This window comes from Mytilus trossulus, chromosome 2, assembly GCF_036588685.1.
Source record: "Mytilus trossulus isolate FHL-02 chromosome 2, PNRI_Mtr1.1.1.hap1, whole genome shotgun sequence".
NCBI classification, from domain to species: Eukaryota; Metazoa; Mollusca; class Bivalvia; order Mytilida; family Mytilidae; genus Mytilus; species Mytilus trossulus.
This window is the reverse complement of record NC_086374.1, coordinates 13713999-13737113: the sequence shown is the minus strand read 5'-3', so window position 1 is coordinate 13737113 and position 23115 is coordinate 13713999. Positions and strand designations below refer to the sequence as shown.

The 23115-nt window shown below is 33.9% G+C and overlaps 2 protein-coding genes across 2 annotated transcripts; both read right to left on the bottom strand.

Annotated features, from left to right (window-relative positions):
* Positions 1-1540: 1540 nt before the first annotated feature.
* Positions 1541-13519, bottom strand: LOC134704923 (transmembrane protease serine 3-like). Its single transcript, XM_063563705.1, has 7 exons — positions 13280-13519; positions 11199-11323; positions 9891-9994; positions 8151-8419; positions 4836-4984; positions 2665-2722; positions 1541-1722 (listed from the first exon to the last, which is right to left on the bottom strand). The coding sequence occupies exons 1-7, from the start codon at positions 13323-13325 to the stop codon at positions 1595-1597; spliced, it is 879 nt and encodes a 292-aa protein (XP_063419775.1). The 5' UTR covers positions 13326-13519; the 3' UTR covers positions 1541-1594.
* Positions 13520-16847: 3328 nt separating this feature from the next.
* On the bottom strand, positions 16848-22201 carry LOC134704922 (uncharacterized). The gene is made up of 2 exons (XM_063563704.1): positions 22134-22201; positions 16848-18501 (listed from the first exon to the last, which is right to left on the bottom strand). Exon 2 carries the CDS (start codon positions 18493-18495, stop codon positions 17572-17574), a length of 924 nt encoding a protein of 307 aa, XP_063419774.1. The 5' UTR covers positions 18496-18501; positions 22134-22201; the 3' UTR covers positions 16848-17571.
* Positions 22202-23115: the final 914 nt, after the last annotated feature.

Genomic DNA, 23115 nt, shown 5'->3' with positions numbered 1-23115 from the left:
CGGTTCTGATATATATGCACTTGATGTGTATTTCGAGAAATTATGCAGTGTCTGTTAGGTGTTTTTTCCTGTTATCATTGTTCAAGCAAACTTCCAGAAACCAACACTTTGAACTTTTAGTTAATATTTTAGTTTGAATGTATTTACTTTATATTCAAGTACATTGATTCACAGAAATGGAAAAAAAAGTTTACCGAGTGTAAATTCAAGTCATCTATTTTGTCGCATTATTTCGCCTGTCCCAAGTCAAGAGCCTCTGGCCTTTGTTAGTCTTGCATTATTTGAATTTTAGTTTCTTGTGTACAATTTGGAAATTAGTATGGCGTTCCTTATCACTGAACTAATATATATTTGTTTAGGGGCCAGCTGAAGGACACCGCCGGGTGCGGGAATTTCTCGCTACATTGCAGACCTGTTGGTGACATTCTGCAGTTGTTTTTTTTCTATGGTGGGGTTGTTGTCTCTTTGACACATTCCACATTTCCATTCTCAATTTTATGTCGTAAATATTAGCCTCGATTGTTAAAATTATGATTGAAAGTCAAGATAGAAAATTCTATAGTCACGGGAACATCTGACAAACAATTTTTGAGAAATGCTGAAGAGACAGAAAAACAAACAGTAAACAGGAGGATAAAGAAAAAGACTAACGTAGCTAAAGACTTAACAAAATGAGTGCAAAGAAGACTGCTGGACTATCTATATACAGGAAGATGTGGTGTGAGTGCCAATGAGACAACTCTCCATCCAAATAACAATTTTAAAAAAAGTAAACCATTATAGGTCAATGTACGGCCTTCAACACGGAGCCATGGCTCACACCGAACAACAAGCTTATATTCAATACGCTTAGAATTTTGACTAGTTTTTATTTAGCGATTGTAACTACTCCTTTATTCGACTGTTCTTAATGATAGGGAGTGTATTAGAGAGGTAATCAACCCCCTTGTGTTAGTATGGCCTTAATGTCAGGACGTTTGTTTACAGTTATTTCTGCATAATTTTCGTGGTTATGTTAGTTCGTGGTTCTGTTAAAGTTTTGGTACAACTTTATATAAATTGTATTCCGTTGAAAATTAAAATTTGTGGTTCACCGGTATCATAGAAACCCATGAAAATTGGTATCCAACGATTAATAATGAATTCACAGTATTTTGTCGATTAAGAAGTTAGTGTTCTGTCTGATGTTTGGTCGTTACTCACAGATTGGCTTTGCCAGTACCCTTTGTGTTTCATATCATCTAACCAGAAATGTTTAGCAATATCAAATGTGTTTGTTAACTTGTGAACGGATTACTTGACCATAGAAAATTTAAGTGAAAAATTTACGTTGTCTATAACATCTATGCATTCAAAGGTATATCTTTAGAACTTGTTTGTTGAACGCATCTCTTTTTATTAAGAAACATGCTGCATTTATTATTTTTTTCTGTATATTCAAATACAGTTCAACGATATATAGATGCATACAAAATTTGAATTCTGTATATCTAACTTTAATGAAAAGATGTTCTTCTCAAGTTTTAATAAAACATAAAATCTTCGTTTGTGTAGAATCAAGAAATGTTTGGTTTTTTTTCTATTTATGTTTGTGTTATCCAACGATTGGTCCCCCAACTGAAGTATGTGTATTATCGTGAATCCATTGCAGGAACGTGTAAACCTCAGTGTATACACCTGGGTATCCTGGTTGTGCACATCCAAATCCCCAACTACTTATACCTGAAATTAATACAGAGAAAACTGTAATCTACGTTTTTTTTAGAAAGACAAGTGACCGATATCTTTGTGACCGATATCGACAAAGATATCGTGTAAAACCAATAACAGATTAATTAAACCTGATAAGATATAAACACTAGTGATATTATTTTTCTAACATAAGCATATACTATCCAGCAGAAGAAGTTCAAATTAATTAACAAATGTGTTGAATTGTTTGATTAATACAGAGACGGCTGCTTAATCATTTACCTTGGACTTTTTTTTCGTCTTGTTTAGAATCATTGCCTCTTTAAATATATGTAATAATACAGTATATCATGTATACCAAAGTGTTCATAGAATGAAATGTAATGATTCTTTTTGATTTATTTTATATAGTGGTTTATTTTTCATATGATGAATTAAGTAAGACTTACATTTTATGTCGCTGGCTCATATTATTAACAAACGAATTCATAGACATAATCATACACTCTAATATTGTTTCGACCTCGCATTTCAATAATAACGTATGATTTCCCATTAAAGTTACTTCGAATACGCCTTTCGTTGTCCATTGTAAGGATAACATCTGATTCATACTCATCGAATCGAAATACAGTTCTAGTATATCGAAAGTGCATTTTTGTTTTGTTTTAATGTTTGTTTATACTTGTACTGAATGACATTATTATTTAGTTATAAAATTATTAATTTCACTGATAAAAAGGGACAATTAATTAAAAATTACTGGGTTTATAAATAAAAAAGTATGCGATTATTATGGCTCGTTATAAACATGTTTTTCGCTTTTCAAGCTTCTATTGTTTAACATCGTGAAAGAACTGCCCTTATAATTTAGAATTATCATGTCTTATATATCCCTTATAAGAAAAGTTGGAACTTGTATAATCTACTATGTTCATTTAAATCTGTTAAATGATATTGCTTTATACAGACCAACTAATTCCCATTGTCCATTGGTATTTTTACATGCAAATGGTACACCAGAGTCAAACTGAAAAAGAAGCAAAAAAGTAAATATTTAGAAATCTATTATTTTTTAAATATAAGAATAGAAATCGGGCATTATTAAAGTAACAACAACCCGACCAAAGAGCAGGCAACAACCGAAGGCCACCAACGGGTCTTCAATGCAGCAAGAATATCCCACACTAGATTCATATGTCATAATAGGTAACAAAAGAAATTTAGTAAAATGACAATGATACATAAATTAACAAAGGACTACTAGCAGTTACTGACAAGCCAAACCTTTATGAAACTGTGTGTACAAACATGTCTTCGTCATATGAAAATCTAGTACAATCCTTTATTTTAGGGCTTGAGTATCATACCATTATAAATAAAGGCAACAGTAGTATACCGCTGTTCGAAATTCATAAATCGATTGATATTCTACTATTTTTCATGCTGTAAATATATGAGAAGATTATAACTCGTATCATACCAACACCTGGCCTTTGAACAAATATGTTTATCTCCGATGCAAATACCCTATGCGTGAATCAATATTGATACCAAATATGCAATCCTTAATGACCTGACATCAGTATCGTAACCATATCCTTTCCGAATAAGTGTTTAAAGGTTTGGTTAGCTTTTGAGGTGAATGCCGACATGTTTGTGCCCTGCAAAGAACACTAACATAAAACACTGGATGTGAAATACCTAAACGTATAAGATGTTTGCAGGTTGATTTATATTTACGAATGATGTCCTTGCACCGATGATAAAATCTAGCAAATGTCTCGACCAATCTGTGATATCGATAACCCGGGTGTAAAAATCCTTCAGCAACACAGAGATATCACTCGTTGAAATTAAACACACTGTTTGTTTTTTTGTTTTTTGTCCATGGATTTATGAGTTTTGAACAGCGGTATACTACTGTTGCCTTTATTTTACATACACGAGCGAATCGAACAAGTTGTTATATATAAATAAATAAACACAATAAGATAGACAAGGGAACATCACCCTAAAACAATGAATAACCAATAATAGGAAAAGCATTGGTTCACTGAGTGAACGTAATTGAAGAACATTGGGGACCGAAATTTCCAAAAGATTTTTCCAAATCTAGATTGGGTGATCTATTCCTGACGTAGAAACTTTTGAAAAACTCAAATGATTCTAAACAGTTGATTTATAATCATGACCATATCAACAAAGGGAGTTTATTTAATTCAACCAAGACTGTATATTTGTATTCCTTTTACTGATTCAATTTCGATTATAACACTGTGTATACAATAATTTCTTGACTTAATATATCAATAGTGGTCCGTAGTAAACTAAACTTTACCACAAAGTAGATGATTTCATGTTTCAAATTTAAAACTTTTCCTCTGTATGTACAAAATTTTAACATCGCATGTATATTGAGTATATAAATCTTCCATTTGATACACTATCCCAGATCTTGTGTTTTATTACGTTATTTCTTTAAAGTTATTTGCCGCCTAAAAGTAAGCTGGTGCACCATTCCGTTGAAGGTTGTTTTTGTAACAGATGACCAAGGGTATATAACAATTGTCGTAGTCACAATCTAATCCTCATTGAATGATACCTAGCTCAAAGTATGTACCTACCATGAGTAACCCGACGGGTGTCATATGAGGAGCATGACTTGCTTACTCTGTCGGAGCACCGGAGATCATCCCAGTTTTTGGTGGGTTCGTGTTGCTCATTGTTTTTGTTTTTCTTTGTAGTGGTTGGGAGTGTGGTTTAACCGATTTTTAATCGTTTTATTGGTGACTTTTCGACTTTCGATTGTCACTTTACTTCAGTAACTTACATGTAAATTATATGTTATATAGAATATAGAATATAACCTTTAAAAATGGTGTTAAAACCTTGGTTTGACATGATCCAAATTATAACCTGTACTGGATCAGACATCAATATTCTCGGAAACCCTAAATAATTTGCCTTCGACACCTATATTTAGGTTTTCTCATTCAATAAATCAGATCGCTATGCAATTTCATAAAAACAATTTCAGTATTATGTAATATCCCTTTTTTCTCGTCCCACTTTATTTCATACTTATTATTTTTTGCGCATAATTTAAAAAAGAATAAATATTAATAAAAAAAAATACGTACACTACATGCATCAACTCCACCCGTCACCAAATTTCCAGCACACAACATCGAATTGTTATTATAACCAAATACACTTAATGCATTTCCACAGTCAACGTCAGCGATTATAGGCTTGTAAACTTCATGAAGCCTATCAACTGGTGATCCACCTTAAACGAAATAAATAACAATAATATTTCCAGGAATATTTTGGTAAAAGAAACTAAGATATAAATCATTAAATAAAAGAATGAAATCATTATACATAGACGCGATAGAAATATAGATACATACTTTATATCAGTAATATTACCAACAGAATTATCAAAATTGTAAATCAATTGAAACTGATTATAAGATTTAGAACAGATGCTTCACAGAAAGTTGAATTTCAAAACGAGTTAGAGAAAAATATAATTTTGCGTACTGCCGTGTTATTGTCATTGACTATCTACAACATATTATGCCACTATAAACTATTTGAAAGTTAAATAGTCATCAGAAAGGATGTGTACCCTTTGTGGGTTCATTGATACAAGCTCATGTCATTGAGAGTAAAACATTTGTAAATAACACGGTCTAAGCATGTAAGAAGTTCTCATGTCATTGAGAGTAAAAACATTTGTAAATAACACGGTCTAAGCATGTAAGAAGTTCTAAATGGTCAATGATTATTTTGAAGAAAGAGACCCGAAACATTATGACTAAAAGACTGAATTTTCGAAAACACGAAGTTGATGAAAATCTGTAGTATATATCCTTTAAAATTGATAAGAAAACAACTCGTCAAAGATACCAGGTTTATCAAAGACTTATCAATGACGCTTGAATAAAAAAAAAGTTGAATATCACAGAGGACCAATAATACCGGAATTGATTCGCCAAATACAGTTTATGTAATATATTCCTTGGGTAGAAAATCCTTAATACTTCGACGAATGTTTATAAGACTGTAGTCATACCTATAACTTTGTTATTTCTTCTTATTGTAACCATTGGTCAACACATATATCATCTAATAAAATTCGCTTTATTCCTATGTGTTCAACATAATATCAGAAATTTTATGGATATGTCACACTTCAGAATATAGTTCAAACATTATTACTAGAAAATTGTTATTGTACGATCATTTCTAGAATTAGAGGTAAACTTAAATACATTAGTTAGTTTTCTACCAGTTGCTATCTGTTTGCCTTGTAAACTAGTCCTTGTAATGACTACTATTATCAAAGATCTTACTTATACATTTTATGATAAATTGTATGCAATGGAATTAATTACTTTAAGAGTATATGAATTATTTGAGTGTACAAGATACATAAAGCAAAAAAATGTATTCACCGCAGAAACTAACAAAACATTTAAATAGACTTATTAAGAAGGGATAAAGTTACGATACTGTTGTCAGGTTATTAAAGGTTGCATAGTTTGGCGTTAATATTGATTCACTTATAGGGTCTTTGTATCGTAACTAAACACACTTATTCAAAAAAAAGTTGTTGGCATTATACGAGTTATGTTCTTCTCATATACGTTATGATGGTATGATACTAAACCCCTAATGGGAAGGATTGTGCCTGATATTCATATGATGAAATCATAATCTTTCAACCAGTTCAATTGAAGTCTGGAGCTGGCATGTCAGTTAACTGCTAGTAGTCTGTGGTTATTTATGTTTTATTGTCATTTTGTTCATTTTCTTTGGTTACATCTTCTGACATCAGACTTGGACTTCTCTTGAACTGAATGTTAATGTACGTATTGTTATGCGTTTACTTTTCTACTTTGCCTAGAGGTAAAGGGGAAGGATTGAGATATTATAAACATGTTTAACCCCGCCTCATGTTTGCGCCTGTCCGTAGTCAGGAGCCTCTGGCCTTTGTTAGTCTTGTATTATTTTAATTTTAGTTTCTTGTGTATAATTAGAGTTCAGTATGGCGTTCATTATCACTGAACTAGTATATATTTGTTTATGGGCCAGCTGAAGACGCCTCCGTGTGCGGGAATTTCTCGCTACATTGAAGACCTGTTGGTGACCTTCTGATGTTGTTTTTCTATGGTCGGGTAGTTGTCTCTTCGACACATTCCCCATTTCCTATTTTTAGTTTTATAACGTGTTTTAAACATCCTTTGAATTGTGTTAACAGTTGTGATATTTCTACTCTGTACACTACACTTCATCAACATGCTGTTGACATTCCAAATAGGTCTGCATATTTTTTAGAATTAATAAGCCATTGACTAAGTTACAGCTTTTTTGAGGTATTTCTAGACAATAAACTTAGCCAATGGATACATCATACGCCATCTTAAGTGATTATCCAATATTTGTATTCAATATCACACACCTGAATATTTAATATATTTTTTTGCACCAGTCAGCCATTACAAAGGGTTATAAATAGCCGACAATATTCAAAACTATTTTTCATGCCTAATATGTCCTTATCCGTATATGTGGAATATTTATGAAGCCATGAAACATATTTGCCGTATAACCGGATGTAATCTACATTATTGTGCTTAGTGCATTAAATATAATTGGTTAAAAAATCAGCGTTATAATTATAAGCTATTGAAATGTAATGAAAATGTAGGATGGAGAACATTTGCATCAGGCATTAATATAGAATCAGGTTATACGTATAAATCAGTATTATAGACACAGTAAAAGATGAACATAACACTTTAAATTGTACGCATACACAGATCTTTTCTAGATTAACCTCCATTAGAATTGATTAAAGCCAATAACTAAGTATCTGAAAGCTAACGATATACAATAGACTGTGGTCTCATCGCCATAAGAACAACGTAAAGAACTGTATGACCAAAGCAGACCTAGATTAAAAGCCAATTCCGAAGGTTAATTCCTGAAGGATTTGGAACCTTATTTCTTAATCATATCTAAATCAACAAACAATTTAAGAACATTATTGTTTAAAGCATGCTGGTACCAAAGCATTGAATGCTTGACAACTAATAGATTACAGCAGTACTATATATCCGATTAAACTAGTCTTTTACTTCACTCCAAAATACTCGAAGCACCACGTGCTTAACGGAAATGGGATTAAAACCACTTAGTAAATCATTCGACTCTTCGCACTGAAGGCGAGTACGACACAAACGAGGCGTTATATATAGAGAGTGCAATTTTATAAAGAATTTTTACTTGTTACCTTCTGTTCAATTTTGCAAGTTATGGGGTTGCAGCTGTTTCAAAGACACGATCATACTTTTCAATTCCTTCTGATGAACCTTTACAATTTAAAGAAATTCCATTACCGTTATTCATTTCATAAACCTTTACATTTATCGTTACAAATTTACCTTGAACATCAGCTCCCCATCCCATAACAACGCATTCTTGTCCGACCTTAAGTTCAGAATTTTCAGTCGTCATGCAGATTGGTTGTACATAGTCGTTCAATTCAATAGGCCAGGCCGGTTTCAAAATTGCAATGTCATCGTCCAGAAATTGGAAATTAAATCCAGGATTTTGAATTATTTCTTGAATACCATATTCTTTTTGATTTGGCTCCATAGAAGCTCGTGAGTGAACACCAACATCAGCTTTCCAGTCTGCAGGATTTGTTGCCCTGTGAAAAATATTTCTTGATGAATTACAGAACAGTAATTAGCAATTTTCACATGTTTTATCTACCTTATCAATGACATCTTACTGAACTATTATAAGAGTCTTTTAGAGTATGTGAGATTGTTTGTAATCTGACACACTCTTGCGGAACTCTACATAAAAGAAAATATTTTGTGGTAGGATTTATGAAGTGACCTTTAAAGTTTAGAGGTCATTTAGGTCTCGTTGTTTTGTCTGTTGAAAATCATGCATATACATGATGTTGATTTGGAAATAAAAACTAACTGACGAAAATCCTGCAATACCCACATTCTACACAAGGACCATTTGCAACCATTATTGCATGGAGTGGTAATTTTATTCTTGATTCTGGTACAAGTTGTATGTTAGATACGCATTTTTTGCATATGATGGTTTGTCGACTAGTTTCTTGTATTTCGGTTAAATATGTCCTTAAAGTGATAATAGACTAAGCATTCACCATGCATATCTCACTTTTAAACATACGACATCAACCCTAAACATCTGACGAAATAAACAACATGCAAACACATACAAACAAGAAAGATCTAGGTATATTTATAGTACGACTTGGTGCAGGTACACTACTAGCAATGTTATTTATGTTTATAACTAGGTATGGTTACTATGATAGAACCTGTGGAAAAAAAATCATACTCTTATATTATATTAAGATACGAATCATAAATCTGAGCCTTGAGGTTTTATACTTAACTAAAACAATATAAGCAACCCTTTCTCTTCTGAGAAAAAGATAGCATGTTATAAAACTAATCTGTTTTTATTGTTTGATATTCTATACTGATGATATTCTGAATAACAAAGAATTTATCAATAAGGATTTTTATGTATCTAAAGCAATCAACGCTTTTATAACGACGATACTAGATATAGGAAGATGTGGTGTGAGTGCCAATGAGACAACTCTCCATCCAAACAACAATTCAAAAATTAAACCATTATAGGTTAAAGTACGGTCTTCAACACGGAGCCTTGGCTCACACCGAACAACAAGCTATAAAGGGCCCCAAAATAACTAGTGTAAAACCATTCAAACGGGAAAACCAACGGTCTAATCTATATAAACTAGCCTTGAAAATAACTCATTTCAAAACATGAAGAATTATTTTGCACTTGAGCAACACGGGGCAAGAACCTTAATAAACTCAGAGGGTGTTGTAATAGTATTTTCATATTTCATTTATTATTCTTAAATAGAATTTGTAAATAGGAGAATTAAATCAACATCAATTTAAGTAAAACCATTTTCATTGTACCTGACATCACAGAAATCGTTTTATATGTATAAAGTGACATGTGCGCACATTGTTTTGCACATTCGCTCAAATAATTCCTCTGTATTTACTTTAAATTCGTTCTGTACCTTTATGACTGCTACTTATGTTAAATCCCCTTTTAGTTGTGTATTTTAGTATTGAAAATATAGATACCCATCGACACAATGTGCTGCTGTAACGATTACAATGTTTCCATCGGCACCTCTCACGAGAGACCCTCCACAGGTTATTGTAGCTGTTCTAAATCTTAGCAATACCTGAAATAATAGTCATTTTGCCATCATTATTTTTTTGTTATGTTGCCATTGCGTTGATAGTTTTTCTTTGACTTTTTGAGCTTTGAATGTCCCTTAAGTATTTTCTGCCGTTTTGCAATTTAACTATTTATATGTTTATTGATTAATTTCTGTTCGTTTGGAGTGTTTGACCAAGCAGTAGACCTTATCCCAAGCTCGAGCAAAAATGTTTCCTAATGGCATCTTTTCCTGTACACTTTAATTCATTTCATGGCAGAATTTTGAAAATGCCTTAACAGTTCATCAACTGCAAGCGTTTCAAATACAATATTCTTATTGCAAAGGCTTTTGTTTGTTGGTACTTTTAGTTTCAACTCTTCAATTATTTTTTTTGTTTCCAAAAAATATTGTTTACGAGTGTACTAGTACTTAAATTTTATTCAAGAAACGCGATTTGTGTTTTCTGAAATTGATTTCAGACTTATTTTAACCTATAATTAGTATCCAAACAAAACATAACCGAATATCATATGCTTCGGCAATGTCATAGGTATAATGGAGACAGTTTGTTGGTACATCTTTGAATAAAGATGAATTTATGTGTATTCTACTGCTGTACAAAAAAAAACCTGAATTATAACAGAAAAATCCACCAAAGGTCAACTTTATTCCACGATGTACCACCATTTAGTCCTTTTTGTGTTGATGCTCGCCAAAGAATTATATACCTTCCAAAACTTAGTATGGGGTTAAAAGGTTGATAGAGATTGATTCAGAGACACGTGTCATTAGAACTTTAGTTGTTGTACTAATTTAAAATACCATCTTGCCCAGTAAATAATGCATATAGTACACACTCACATTTGTTTAATGCCTACTGTTCTCTCGATATTTTAACGAATTAAACTCATCATAGATACCAGGATTGAAAGTTTTATTTGCTCCAGACGCCAGTTTCGACTACAAAAGACTCATAACTGACGCTCGAATAAAAAAATAAGTTAAAAAAGCCAAATAAAGTACAAAATTTTGACAGACTAATGTATCAGGAACTGTTTATTCGTCAGTACATTTTAGTAAACGTCCGGGTATTTGGCAAGGTTTGTGTTTGTTAATGACATATGCGTGCTAAAATATTTAGCAATATCTCGGACGATTCGACAATTAGCACCGATCGAATATATTGTGTACTTATGATTCCTGTAAATGGGGTTAATAAACATACCATCCAAGGCCAGCTATGTGGTATAGACTCTCTACCTCCAACAATGCGCGATACACGTGACGTGCTACTATGTTGGTGTGGTTTTATGACTTGTACTCCACAGCTACCATTTTGTGCTAATATACCTGTAACCAGTGAGTATTAAATAAAAGTGTAAAAATATGAAGATGTTTGCCAATGAAACAACTTTCAACAGGGACTAAATGACATAGAAATTAACAACTATAGTTCACGGTAAGGTCATCAGCAATGAAAACATATATTGCACAGTAATCTATAAAATGCTCGAAATCACAAATGTGAAACAATTCAAATGAGAAAACTTGATTTATGTACAAAACAAGGAACTAAAAAAAATATGAATAACAGGTTCCTAAGTTGTGACAGCACATATAGAATGTGGCGGGGTTGAACATGTTTACTGGCGCCCAATCCTTCCCCTAACTTTAGACAGTTATGTAGCATTACGATATAATAACATACTATGAAAAACTGTTGAAATGTGGTCAACTCATTAGATTGATACAAAGCACATAAAACCCGTAACACAAACACAAAAGTATAGATATGTGTGTAATAGCAGTTGATTGAAAGCTACTCCAAAGCCAATAACAACTAATAACCATGTATCTAAAACTAATATATCAATCAGTTCACATCCAACTTCCAATGGATTTAGTGTAAACACGTCATTAACAGTCAATATATAGGTATCGAAAGTTCGTAGAACTGTGAATGCAAATAGTTCATAGGTCTGTCGTTTCAGAAACTTTTTTCGAGGAATTTAAAATTCAGTGAAATGATTCGAAATAGTAATAACTGTAGTTAGGACAATGATATATGCTGTGTTATTGATAAAAAAGGGTAAATTCTAAATGTCGCTCTTGCTTTTTGCTATGATTGTGTACTAGCCGTCAATTATAAGGATTCAGTCACAAATTATATATGAACTGTGTATATAGATACTGCTTATACAGTGGCAGATCCCGAACTTTGTATATGAGGGGCCCACTGACTGACATAAGGGGGTGGGGGGGGGGGGGTGCCTGCTCCAGTCATGTTTCAGTGATTCCTCTTTAATCAACCAAATTTTCAAACAAAAGGGGGCCAGGTCTCCCAGCCCCCCCCCCCCCCCCCCCTCTTTGGATCCGCCTATGGCTTATACTGTTAGAAAATTCTCCTCTTAGAGCATTTCAAACGATTTGATTTGAAAGCATAGGAACTTATGTATTGCAATTTTGATTCGACTTTTTTTTTGTATTCATGGCAATTTTCTCATAGAAGTCATACTAAAGCATATAAAACAACCACTTGTGTTCGCTATTTAGGACTGTACGAAAGTTTTCATTACTTTGCAAAATTTTGTGTCATTATGTACAATTGACCTGTGAACACGCTAGCAAGAATCTGAAACCAGACGCTCTGTATTCATTTCTTTTTTTAACATCTTTTTCTGTATCCTCTGTCCCTTTCGTTATAACACACACGTGAAGAGAAATTCATTGCTGGCCACGCCGCTTTGTACTTCAAACACTTTGGAAGTTATTGCACTTTATACCTGCATGTTAAAATATACTGTCACTTTAAGAAATCTTATCGGAGACAGAATGTCCGAAATTGTTCATACTTTAGATTTTTGTCAGTATGTATTATATTTCTAGCTTTTTATCTAGATACATTTGTCGATTTTTGCGCAAATGATTTCCCACCTTGTCCATACCACATCCCATATTTCTGAAATCTGTTTATATAATTTGTAGGAATTATTCATTACTGTCATGTATAAATGACCATACGGTACCACCAGAATCATTTGAAAATGTTTGAATGATTGATGAGACTTTGAACAACATGTAGGTAAATTTTCTGGTTTATGCTATGCTCTGAACATGTATGCCGTATACAAGAATGTCAATTTCTATATTGATTTGTAACTATATATAAGTACGACGGTTTTGATAAAGTGGCATATAATACTTTGAAAAAAAATAATCACTCCTATTTTTCAAAAGATAATAAAATAAGAGTAGAATTATATCAATTCTTTGAACATTGAGGTTTCGGCCTATCAATTTACTTACCCTCAGTCAAACTGATTGCTAACACAATATAGAGCCGATGCCACATCTTGAATAGAAGTGTATTATGTAGTGGTTAACCTTTTGCGTACTGGTAGTTATCAATATGTCCTTGGGGTCAAGAAGGGTGAAACGTTATCAATTCAATCTCGATATAAGCATATTTTAATTTAATGTAGTGTACTATACTGAAATATAGATTTTTGTCGACGGGCTTGAAGTTAGTGTCAATCTTTATAGTTTATGCAGAAGGAGAAAACTATCATGTTAGTCCCTCCTGATGGAAGTTGGACTAAAATCGTGACATCTAACAGATGTATATTGATAAGACGTATACATGTTTAATTTACTGAACTATATATACATGCATCTACATTATAATTCACAGTAAAAATAGTGTTGTAACGTAAATTTCTTTCAATGAGAGATTGCGAGATATTGTTATGAGTTAGAAGTTGCTTTATAATATCATGTAATAGTTTTTCTCCACTGGAACATATATTCAGTTTACAGGATTTGTTGCTTATGGAACAAAGGGTATTGAGTAGACAATATCAGAGTCAACAGTTTAAAGTTAAAGTTACCTTTCGAATTATAAATATTTAACTGTTTTACTTTGATTACTCCTATTGCACTGTTTATATTGTGCGAATACTAGCGATTCCTTTTGCTTCAAATAAAGAATCGGAAGATGACAAAGGGAATTTAGACCCATTGATAGAGAACATACTGACGACATCATGTCAAAAAAACGAAAAATGACGAAAAGATAACCAAGTCTACAAAATTCCACACAAAAAAGTTAGAACTCTACCCAAAAAATTATGGAGTGATATCAGGTGTGCTAAAAGAGTAAACAGATATTGTTGCACATGTGGCATCCGTCTTGTGGCTCAGTTAAGTACAAATTCCGACGATAAGGCCCTTAGTCGAGGTCATATTTTAGACAAAGAGAACGAGTTTTTGGTAAAGACACTTGAAACATATTTATCTTCTTCTATGAAACAGATATTCAATAACTGCAAACCAAAGCATAGGGTCAGTCAAAAAGCTGCGTATTTACGCATCATGTATATTCAAATGGAAGACTCCCCGCGAAACTCTTACATGCTGCCTAGATAATATTTGTATCATACCCGTAGCCAGGGAGTTCGGGCCTTCTTGAAAATAAGCACTGTTAAAAGTCAACGTTCTGTTCGAATTGTGACTGTTAAAGTTGAGTAAGTGAGTCCAATCAACCCCCCTTTAATGGAAATTCCTGGCTGAAAGGAATTCAGCTTTCAAAATAAACTAGAACACACCCGCTAAATCGCAGGCATTCAGAGCGTATTTGAAAGGTTGTAAAGTGTTGTAAGAAGAATTATGTATAAGATTTAATGACTTGAGAATTTCAGGAAAAGTATCAAAAGTCATAGGTACTTGGGGACAGGAAAATGTTTTTTTAACCCTCCTCCTTTATTTCCAAAATTCCCATTTTTTGTTTTCGATTAATTTCATTATGAAAATACATTTAGTGTACATGTATTATGAACATTCCAGTCAGGAGCCTGTAATTCAGTGGTTTAGTGATATTTGTTTTTCGTTCATTTTTTGTACATAAATAAGGCTGTTAGTTTTCTCATTTGAATTGTTTTACATTGTCATTTCGGGGCCTTTTATATCAGACTATGCAGTATCGGCTTTTGCTTATTGTTGAAGGCCGTAGGGTGACCTTTAAATGTTAATTTCGGTGTCATTTTGGTCTCTTGTGGAGAGCTGTCTCATTGGCATTCATACCACATCTTCTTTTTTTGTAAAACATTTAGTGACTTGAGAATTTCAGAAAAGGTATCAGAAGTCATAGGTAATTTGGGACAGGATAATTGTTTTTCTAGCCCGGCTCCTCCTTTTTCCACAAAAAAATCCTTTTTTTTGTTTGTTCTCTATTAATTTTAATGACACATGAATAATTTTAGCGCTTATCTGTATATTATGAACATTCATTAAAGGGGGGTCGGGGCAGAGGCGGATTTAGGGGTCCCTTTTCTGGAAAATAATTTGTTGCTTATATAGGGAATCACTGAACCATGACCGGAGCGGGCCCCTCTTAGGCAGTCAACGGGCCCCTGCGTATGAAAATCTCTGGATCCGACACTGCGGAGGGGCCCTGATCCCAATATCCCAAGCTTAAAAACATGAAATCCCGAGGTTATGAATTTATTATACAAATTAAATATCTCGACATCCCGAAATTCGAAAAAAGAAATCCCGGATCCTGAAATGGTCAATCCTGAAATTTCGATCTTAAAAACACCCGTTCCAGAGGTCCCGAAAGTGTATTTTCTTAAATACAGTCGATTTTCAGTTCAATAATGGATCCACAGCGGTCATTGATATATTATTCAGACCCTCTCTATCAAATAAACTCTGTGACTGCCGTGGATAGTAAACTTGAAAATGATATCAGACAGAAAATACACTTTATTCGTAGTATATGTATTTGTTTCAAAGTAAAAAGAAAAACGCAAACCGGAGGTCTAATCTGACTTAAATTTCGTCCAATGACGGATATCAGACAGAAAATACACTGTATTCGTAGTATCAATGTATGTTCATAGTATACAGAAAAACGCAAACCGGAAGTCTAATCTGACTTAAAATTTCGCCCAATGACGGAAACATATCCGGACGTCTTTTTTCTCGTTTTTCACCCAACATAACTCAATCTGAATAATCATATGAATAGATGACAAATGCGATTATGCACTGTACCCATAGGACACAGAGGCGAAGAGAAGCGACACCCAAATGAGGTCTTCTCGTTTAATAGTATAGATACACAACACATAAATTAAAAAAAAACTGTAGTGTTATAAAGTTTATTGACATACCCTTTATTTAGTAAACTAATCAATTTACTTGACACAGATAATCCGTTCACCTATATTTCCGATAGACCATTTTAGGTAAAACGTACATAGTCGGAAAATACCACACAAAAACAGTAATTCATTAAGATTGAAGCTTTTATCATAGTTGTTGACACTTTCAACAACAGTTATGAACAAACAAACAGGGAATAAACGTGCAATATGGTATGCCTTTTAAAGATAATACCACAAAAAAATACAAACATACACATTTATTTTTAAAAATGAGTAGAATCCAAACAGGTTAAAAATAGAAGGGACAGTTTTTATAGCAATCTTATGTTATTGAACAAGGGATATATCAAGAGCCCATTCCGTCTGTTGTCTGGGATATAACAAGGGCCCATTCCGTCTGTTGTCTGGGATATATCAAGAGCCCATTCCGTCTGTTGTCAGGGATATATCAAGAGCCCATTCCGTCTGTTGTCAGGGATATATCAAGAGCCCATTCCGTCTGTTGTCTGGAATATATCAAGAGCCCATTCCGTCTGTTGTCAGAGATATTTCAAGAGCCCATTCCGTCGGTTGTCTGGGATATATCAAGATCCCATTCCGTCTGTTGTCAGAGATATTTCAAGAGCCCATTCCGTCGGTTGTCTGGGATATATCAAGATCCCATTCCGTCTGTTGTCAGGGATATATCAAGAGCCCATTCCGTCGGTTGTCTGGGATATATCAAGAGCCCATTCCGTCTGTTGTCAGAGATATTTCAAGAGCCCATTCCGTCGGTTGTCTGGGATATATCAAGAGCCCATTCCGTCTGTTGTCTGGAATATATCAAGAGCCCATTCCGTCTGTTGTCTGGGATATATCAAGAGCCCATTCCGTCTGTTGTCTGGGATATATCAAGAGCCCATTCCGTCTGTTGTCTGGAATATATCAAGAGCCCATTCCGTCTGTTGTCTGGGATATATCAAGAGCCCATTCCGTCTGTTGTCAGAGATATTTCAAGAGCCCATTCCGTCGGTTGTCTGGGATATATCAAGAGCCCATTCCGTCTGTTGTCTGGGATATATCAAGAGCCCATTCCGTCTGTTGTCTGGAATATATCAAGAGCCCATTCCGTCTGTTGTCTGGGATATTTCAAGAGCCCATTCCGTCTGTTGTCTGGGATATATCAAGAGCCCATTCCGTCTGTTGTCTGGGATATATCAAGAGCCCATTCCGTCTGTTGTCAGGAATATACACAAACATATCCCTTACTAGAACAGACTAGTTTTGTATTCTCTTGATTCAAACTTCATTATCCATAAATGTTCCACCAGTTCATGTCTTATAAAGAAGAAATTTACATTTATTCTCTTGAAATGACCAATCCAATTTACATTTATTCTCTTGAAATGACCAATCCAAATTACATTTATTCTCTTGAGATGAACAATCTAATTACATTTCGGAAAAATACTGCTCATTGGGGTCAAAGAATGTATTTGGGTCACATATCGGAGCATTCTCTACTCTGTTAGACGTACAGAGCTTTAGCATACTCCTATACTCACGTTTTGTTTGTTCAGAGAAAATAATATATACAACCGGAAGAACAAATAAACTAAGCGTTTGTATGAGTAGGATGACAAATTCAACTTTGGTGAGAACGGAAAACATGTTTACTTTCTTCGTAATGTCAACGATTGCCATCATACACCATGTTGCTATAGATATACCAAGAAGCATATACACGGACTTCTTTCTTTTGTAGTGAAGAATGATATTTGAGTATGGATTGCACCATAGCTTTTGTATTATTCTTGCATACTGTATAACAAAGAATACCACCGTTGTTATTTGAATACCAATCAAGTCTAATGCAAAAATAATAATATCGCCGACATTGAGCTGGTGGTCACATGACGAGTTAGTGTCTATGGAAACAGACGTTCGTCCAACCATGTAAATAAGTAGAAACGATAAAATACAGTACAGAACTGATATAAACCATATTAAGACGATTGATTTCTTTGTATCGCTGTGACTGGGAATATATGTTGTTGTCTTCACAAAGTATTTGAATCGTTCATTGGCCATGCAAATTAAACATCCTGAGGTAGCAACATGCAGACATTTATCAATTAATTCCATAATTGAACAAAAAAAGTAAACATTTTCTATTTCGGGAGAAAATATATAAACTGACATTTGCACAGTTACGGATATTGCTGAAATAATGTTTGCTATCAAAATAGATACAAGGTACAGATTTGGAACCGTCTGGAGATGTTGTCTTGTTAGTATGATGTACAAAAAAGAAAAATTAAGCACTGAAGATGGCAATATAAATACCAGGATCACGGAAAAATAACTGCTAAACATGGTTATCTGAAAGATAATAAAAAAAACACAAGTTAAAACGTTTTTCATATGTAGATTGATGAAATATCACATGTAGGAATACAGTGCATTTATGTTATATTTGGATATCCAATAATTTCTAAGAATTGAATGTTAAAACATACATTATAATCTCGGTTTTTTTTTATACAGATAAGAAAATTGGTTTTCCCGTTTGAATGGTATTACACTAGTATTTCAGGGCTCTGTATAGCTTGCTGTTCGGTGTGAGCCTATAAGCCGTGTCGAAAACCGTACCTTGACCTATAATAAATGAGACTTGGATGGAGAGTTGTCTCATTGGTACTCATACAACATCTATCTATTATTCTATATCTATATAATGGATCATGTAGATATATAGTATGCTACTGTCGAACACGCACCTGTCAGTTCGTGAGTAAATAACAGTGGGTTCTCGATTGTTCAGATTGTAAACGTAGACCGTGCTAATTTGTACGAGAAAAAAATTATAGCCTTACAGATACTGTCGTGACCGTCCTCTCTCAGACTCAGATGCTACCGTTTTAGGAAATGAAAAAGGCCATTTATGTTAAGAATCTATATCAGAAACTGAAAAAAAAATCACTGAAAGGAGAGAGAAAAGCTGCCAAAGAAACCCTATAATGAAAAACATAACTCTTGATTTATGGAAGGAATGTGTTGCCTTCAAAGAATAAACTACATATCTTGTTTCTTAGGAATGTAAACTGTCTCAAGGATTCAAATGTCAATATTGGCAATATGTACTTGACAAGAGGAGTAAAAATCACTTTCATGTTCTTTTCATTTGGTACAAATTTCAGCTGAAATCATTCATTGACCAAGTTATATACTGTTAATAAAAAAAACAAAGGTGAAAAAAGTATGCCACTGTTGACAATGAAATAAGACATTTTAAATAACGTGCATCCGAAACGCTTTTTGATTTCCCTTTATAATGCGGGGTTCACACATTGCCGATTATTGCTTCCGTTTGAGATAAGACAGCGATACGACACGAAAAGTGAAAAAGTCGGATTACTATCCTCAATTATCTGAAATGTCCTTTCATTGTCTGAACGCAGTCGTTTAAGTTCGTGGCAGATTCCTACGGGTCAGAAAGGGTCCGAATAGTTCGGCAAAGCACCCCGACAGTTAGGTGCGTCCCGTAATGCGGGGTTCACACATTGCTCCCGTTTGAGATCAGACAGCAATACGAAACGAAAAGTGAAAAATTCGGATTACTATCCTCAATTATCTGGAATGTCCTATCATTGTCTAAACGCAGTCGTAGAATTTTGTAACAGATTCCTATGAATCGGGAATGGTCCGAACAGTCAGTCGGCGCAGCACCCTGACAGTTAGGTGCGTCCCGTAACATTCGGGGAAACTCAGGCGATTTAGTCTAGTTGGATTACAATCGTGCCTATGTCGTGACAGATTCTGCTGTATCGGATTGAATTCCTAACAACGTTCTCTGTATTCTTATCGATGTCCTGTGAAACGGGCATGATATGGAAAAAAAATCATTGCTGTTTTACTGCCGATTGAGTTCAGATTGCATTCAGATCTTGTCGATTGCGAACCGTTTTTTCCGAAACCGTTCCGAAACAGTCTCGTTATTATTTCGAAATTCGTCAATGATACCCACGTCAGAGTCCCGACAATTACAGAATACAATACGACTGAGACCAGACATAGCCGTTTGCAATGCGATAGAGCGGAGCGTGATAGGATTACGTTCCGACAGTACCTGATCATCCCGAATATGCCGACAATTTTCGAACGGGTTTTATTTGATCAGTATATCATACAAAACAGCGGCACATTTAATGTGCAAGGCATGTATCAATCACAGCTGAAAATATCAAATATAGCTCATCTATGACATTAATTCCAGTACATGAGCTCCCAAATAAATGAAATATTCCTTTATGCAGACAAATTGAATTATGCTCTTTTTGTGTGGTTATTTTGTTGCTGAAAACTGATTACTAGTCTTTTTCAGAATATATAACACGTCGCGTGAGGGTAAATCCGAAGCCACATTTTTATAAAGTGCCACGCCTTTTGTCTTACATAAACTGTTATGGACCATTAATACCAAATTCTAATATGCCTTACCTAGCATAGTCCTTTTTTCTAAGAACAGTAAAAACTGTCCAGCTATGTATCAATTTCCATTTTGCAGAGCCTCAGAATTGCTGTCAGACTTACTAAATGCGCATCCAATTGGATATACAGGAAACACTCAGCAAACAATCAATCATTGTATCACATATTTGTACTTACATGAGCAACACAACGATTGCCCCATGTAGAACAGGATCTGCTTACCCTTCCGTAGCACCTGTATTTGGTGGGGTTTGTTTTGCTCAAACTTTTTCTTTTTGGGGGGGTTTTGTAAACTGTTCGTCTTTTCGTCGTTTTTCTTTTGTTCCAGTAGCATTGGCTTTTTGTTTTTGACTAATGAGTTTGATTATCCTTTTGGTACCTTCCGCCTCCCTTATGTGAGTACAATTATTTATGAAGTTTAGTTGTTATCATTGTTTGATTCAATTTTAATTTTCAATAAGATTTTCAGCGACATTAAATCTGCTGACACCGTGTGTATCGTGTGATATTCATTAAATATAAGGCACTAAAGAAACCATCATCTCTTTGGCTAATGAATAAATTACAGAATTTGTTATCGTTAATGGTATATACAATACAATACAATACAATACAATACAACACTTCTTTTATATATTTAATTTAGATGAAAAACTATAAATAGCTTATACTGTTATTTGATGTGTTGATGCTTATGTTTTTTTAACTGTAGAACCGTTTGCTTAAACTTTTAACAATTATAAAAAAAGAAACAGCTACATTTTCGACTTGTCGGACTGTCAATCAAGCTAATTGTTGACATGTCGCTGTCGACCTATCGACCTGTAGGCCTGTCGACCTGTCGGCCTGTCGACCTGTCGACCTATCGACCTGTCGACCTGTCGATCCCAACTTAATATGGCGATTAAACATAACTACAATCTTCAAATAATAAACCTGGAAAATAATTTAACTTTATAAAAACCGATTTACTTCATTTGACTTAAATATAAGTCCGATGGTACTACAATTATGTAATTTGTATAAGAACCGATTTACTTCATTTGACTTAAATATAAGTCCGATGGTACTACAATCACGTATTCTATACTTGATCCGAAGATGTGATGTGAGTGCTAATGAGACAACTCGCCGTCTACCAATACATGTGTTGGCTGTTAAGGTGCATGATCTTGCTTGATTTATGTATGCCTTGTTCATTGTTCAAGACCTTTCAGTAACAACAAAGGAAAAAAACGGGAGGCTGTTCTTTTCAAATATTATGTAGGTTGCGCATATATCCTCTTTTTTTTTTTATTCATAACCTGTTTTGTAAAAAATACTAAGCTTATTAGGCAAATTGTAATTTTTTTCGAAAATCCTCCTTCCGAAAAAGATTTCTGTTTTTCATTTTTCACATCATCATTCATCATTCATCCTTCAAAAATAGATATGGACTAAAAAAGTAAGTATTTGCCTTTAAAACGCACAAATTTATAATGACAATAAGACAAACATATAAGAAAGAGAAAAAAGATACTTACTTCACGAAAAACGTATCACTTCTGACTCCTTATTCTTGCTAAAATCTCAAAGTGTTACCTTGGCAACATAGATCGATTAATTGTATAACAGTCGTTCATCGTCACAACTGTAGATATACAGGTATATATGGAGATAGATCTATCTGGATTTGATATTACATTTCTTTGTGTAACACAATAATTAATAATCATAGTCTCGAGATCATAATGTATTGTAGGTCTCGTATTTGGATTAAATCATCAATTCTATTCATAGGCTTTAACATTCTGATCAGTAATTGCATTGTTTTTTACCTAGTGATTTTTGAGTGGTCATAATACATTGACCATATAAAGGAGGGGTTTCTACAGTCAGTGACATAATGTTTTTTAGTCATTTTACTGAGGTTCATAGCCTATTTTTGACGTCGTGAAATAATTCAGATTTTACGGAGTAATTATGTATTCTACTTCAGATTTAACTAAATATTCCATTTATTAAAAAAATAAGAGTTGCAATTTGAAGATAACAAACATGCATTGACTTTGTCTCAAAATATAAATCATATGTGTACTCCACTTGTATGCTTAAGGTGGCACGGTAGTATTTCCTGGTTCATAGGGATAAAGATAGCCTTTTTAGAGTTTTAACAACTTTCTAACCCTGCGAACATTCTACATTCACATTTAACTGAAGTACTTTCATTTTACTATTCAAAAATGAATATGAATGTGCATCGTGACCGTTTACTTTTTTCCAGTTTAAAAATATAATGCCACTAGTGCTTTTAGATCTTTTATCATTCAGTGAATACATAATTTTAAGAAAATCTCAAAAATTAATTTTCATCTGTTTGTAAAATTATTTCATATTTTTCTTCTCCTGATTCATCCCTCAGTTTGGGAACGTGTGTTCAGTTGATACTGTATTTTTTGTCCAATCACACTGTTCATATACATTGACATGTGTACACAAAAGAGCAACCTAAATTCTGGAATGCAA

Coding starts and splice junctions, on each gene's coding strand:
- LOC134704923 (XM_063563705.1), bottom strand. CDS start 13,325: ATGTGGCATCGGCTCTATATTGTGTTAGCAATCAGTTTGACTGAGG. Junction 9,995..11,198: donor CACATAGCTGGCCTTGGATG/GTATGTTTATTA, acceptor CTATTATTTCAG/GTATTGCTAAGATTTAGAAC. Junction 4,985..8,150: donor ATGGGGAGCTGATGTTCAAG/GTAAATTTGTAA, acceptor ATTTCGTTTAAG/GTGGATCACCAGTTGATAGG.
- LOC134704922 (XM_063563704.1), bottom strand. CDS start 18,495: ATGTTTAGCAGTTATTTTTCCGTGATCCTGGTATTTATATTGCCATCT.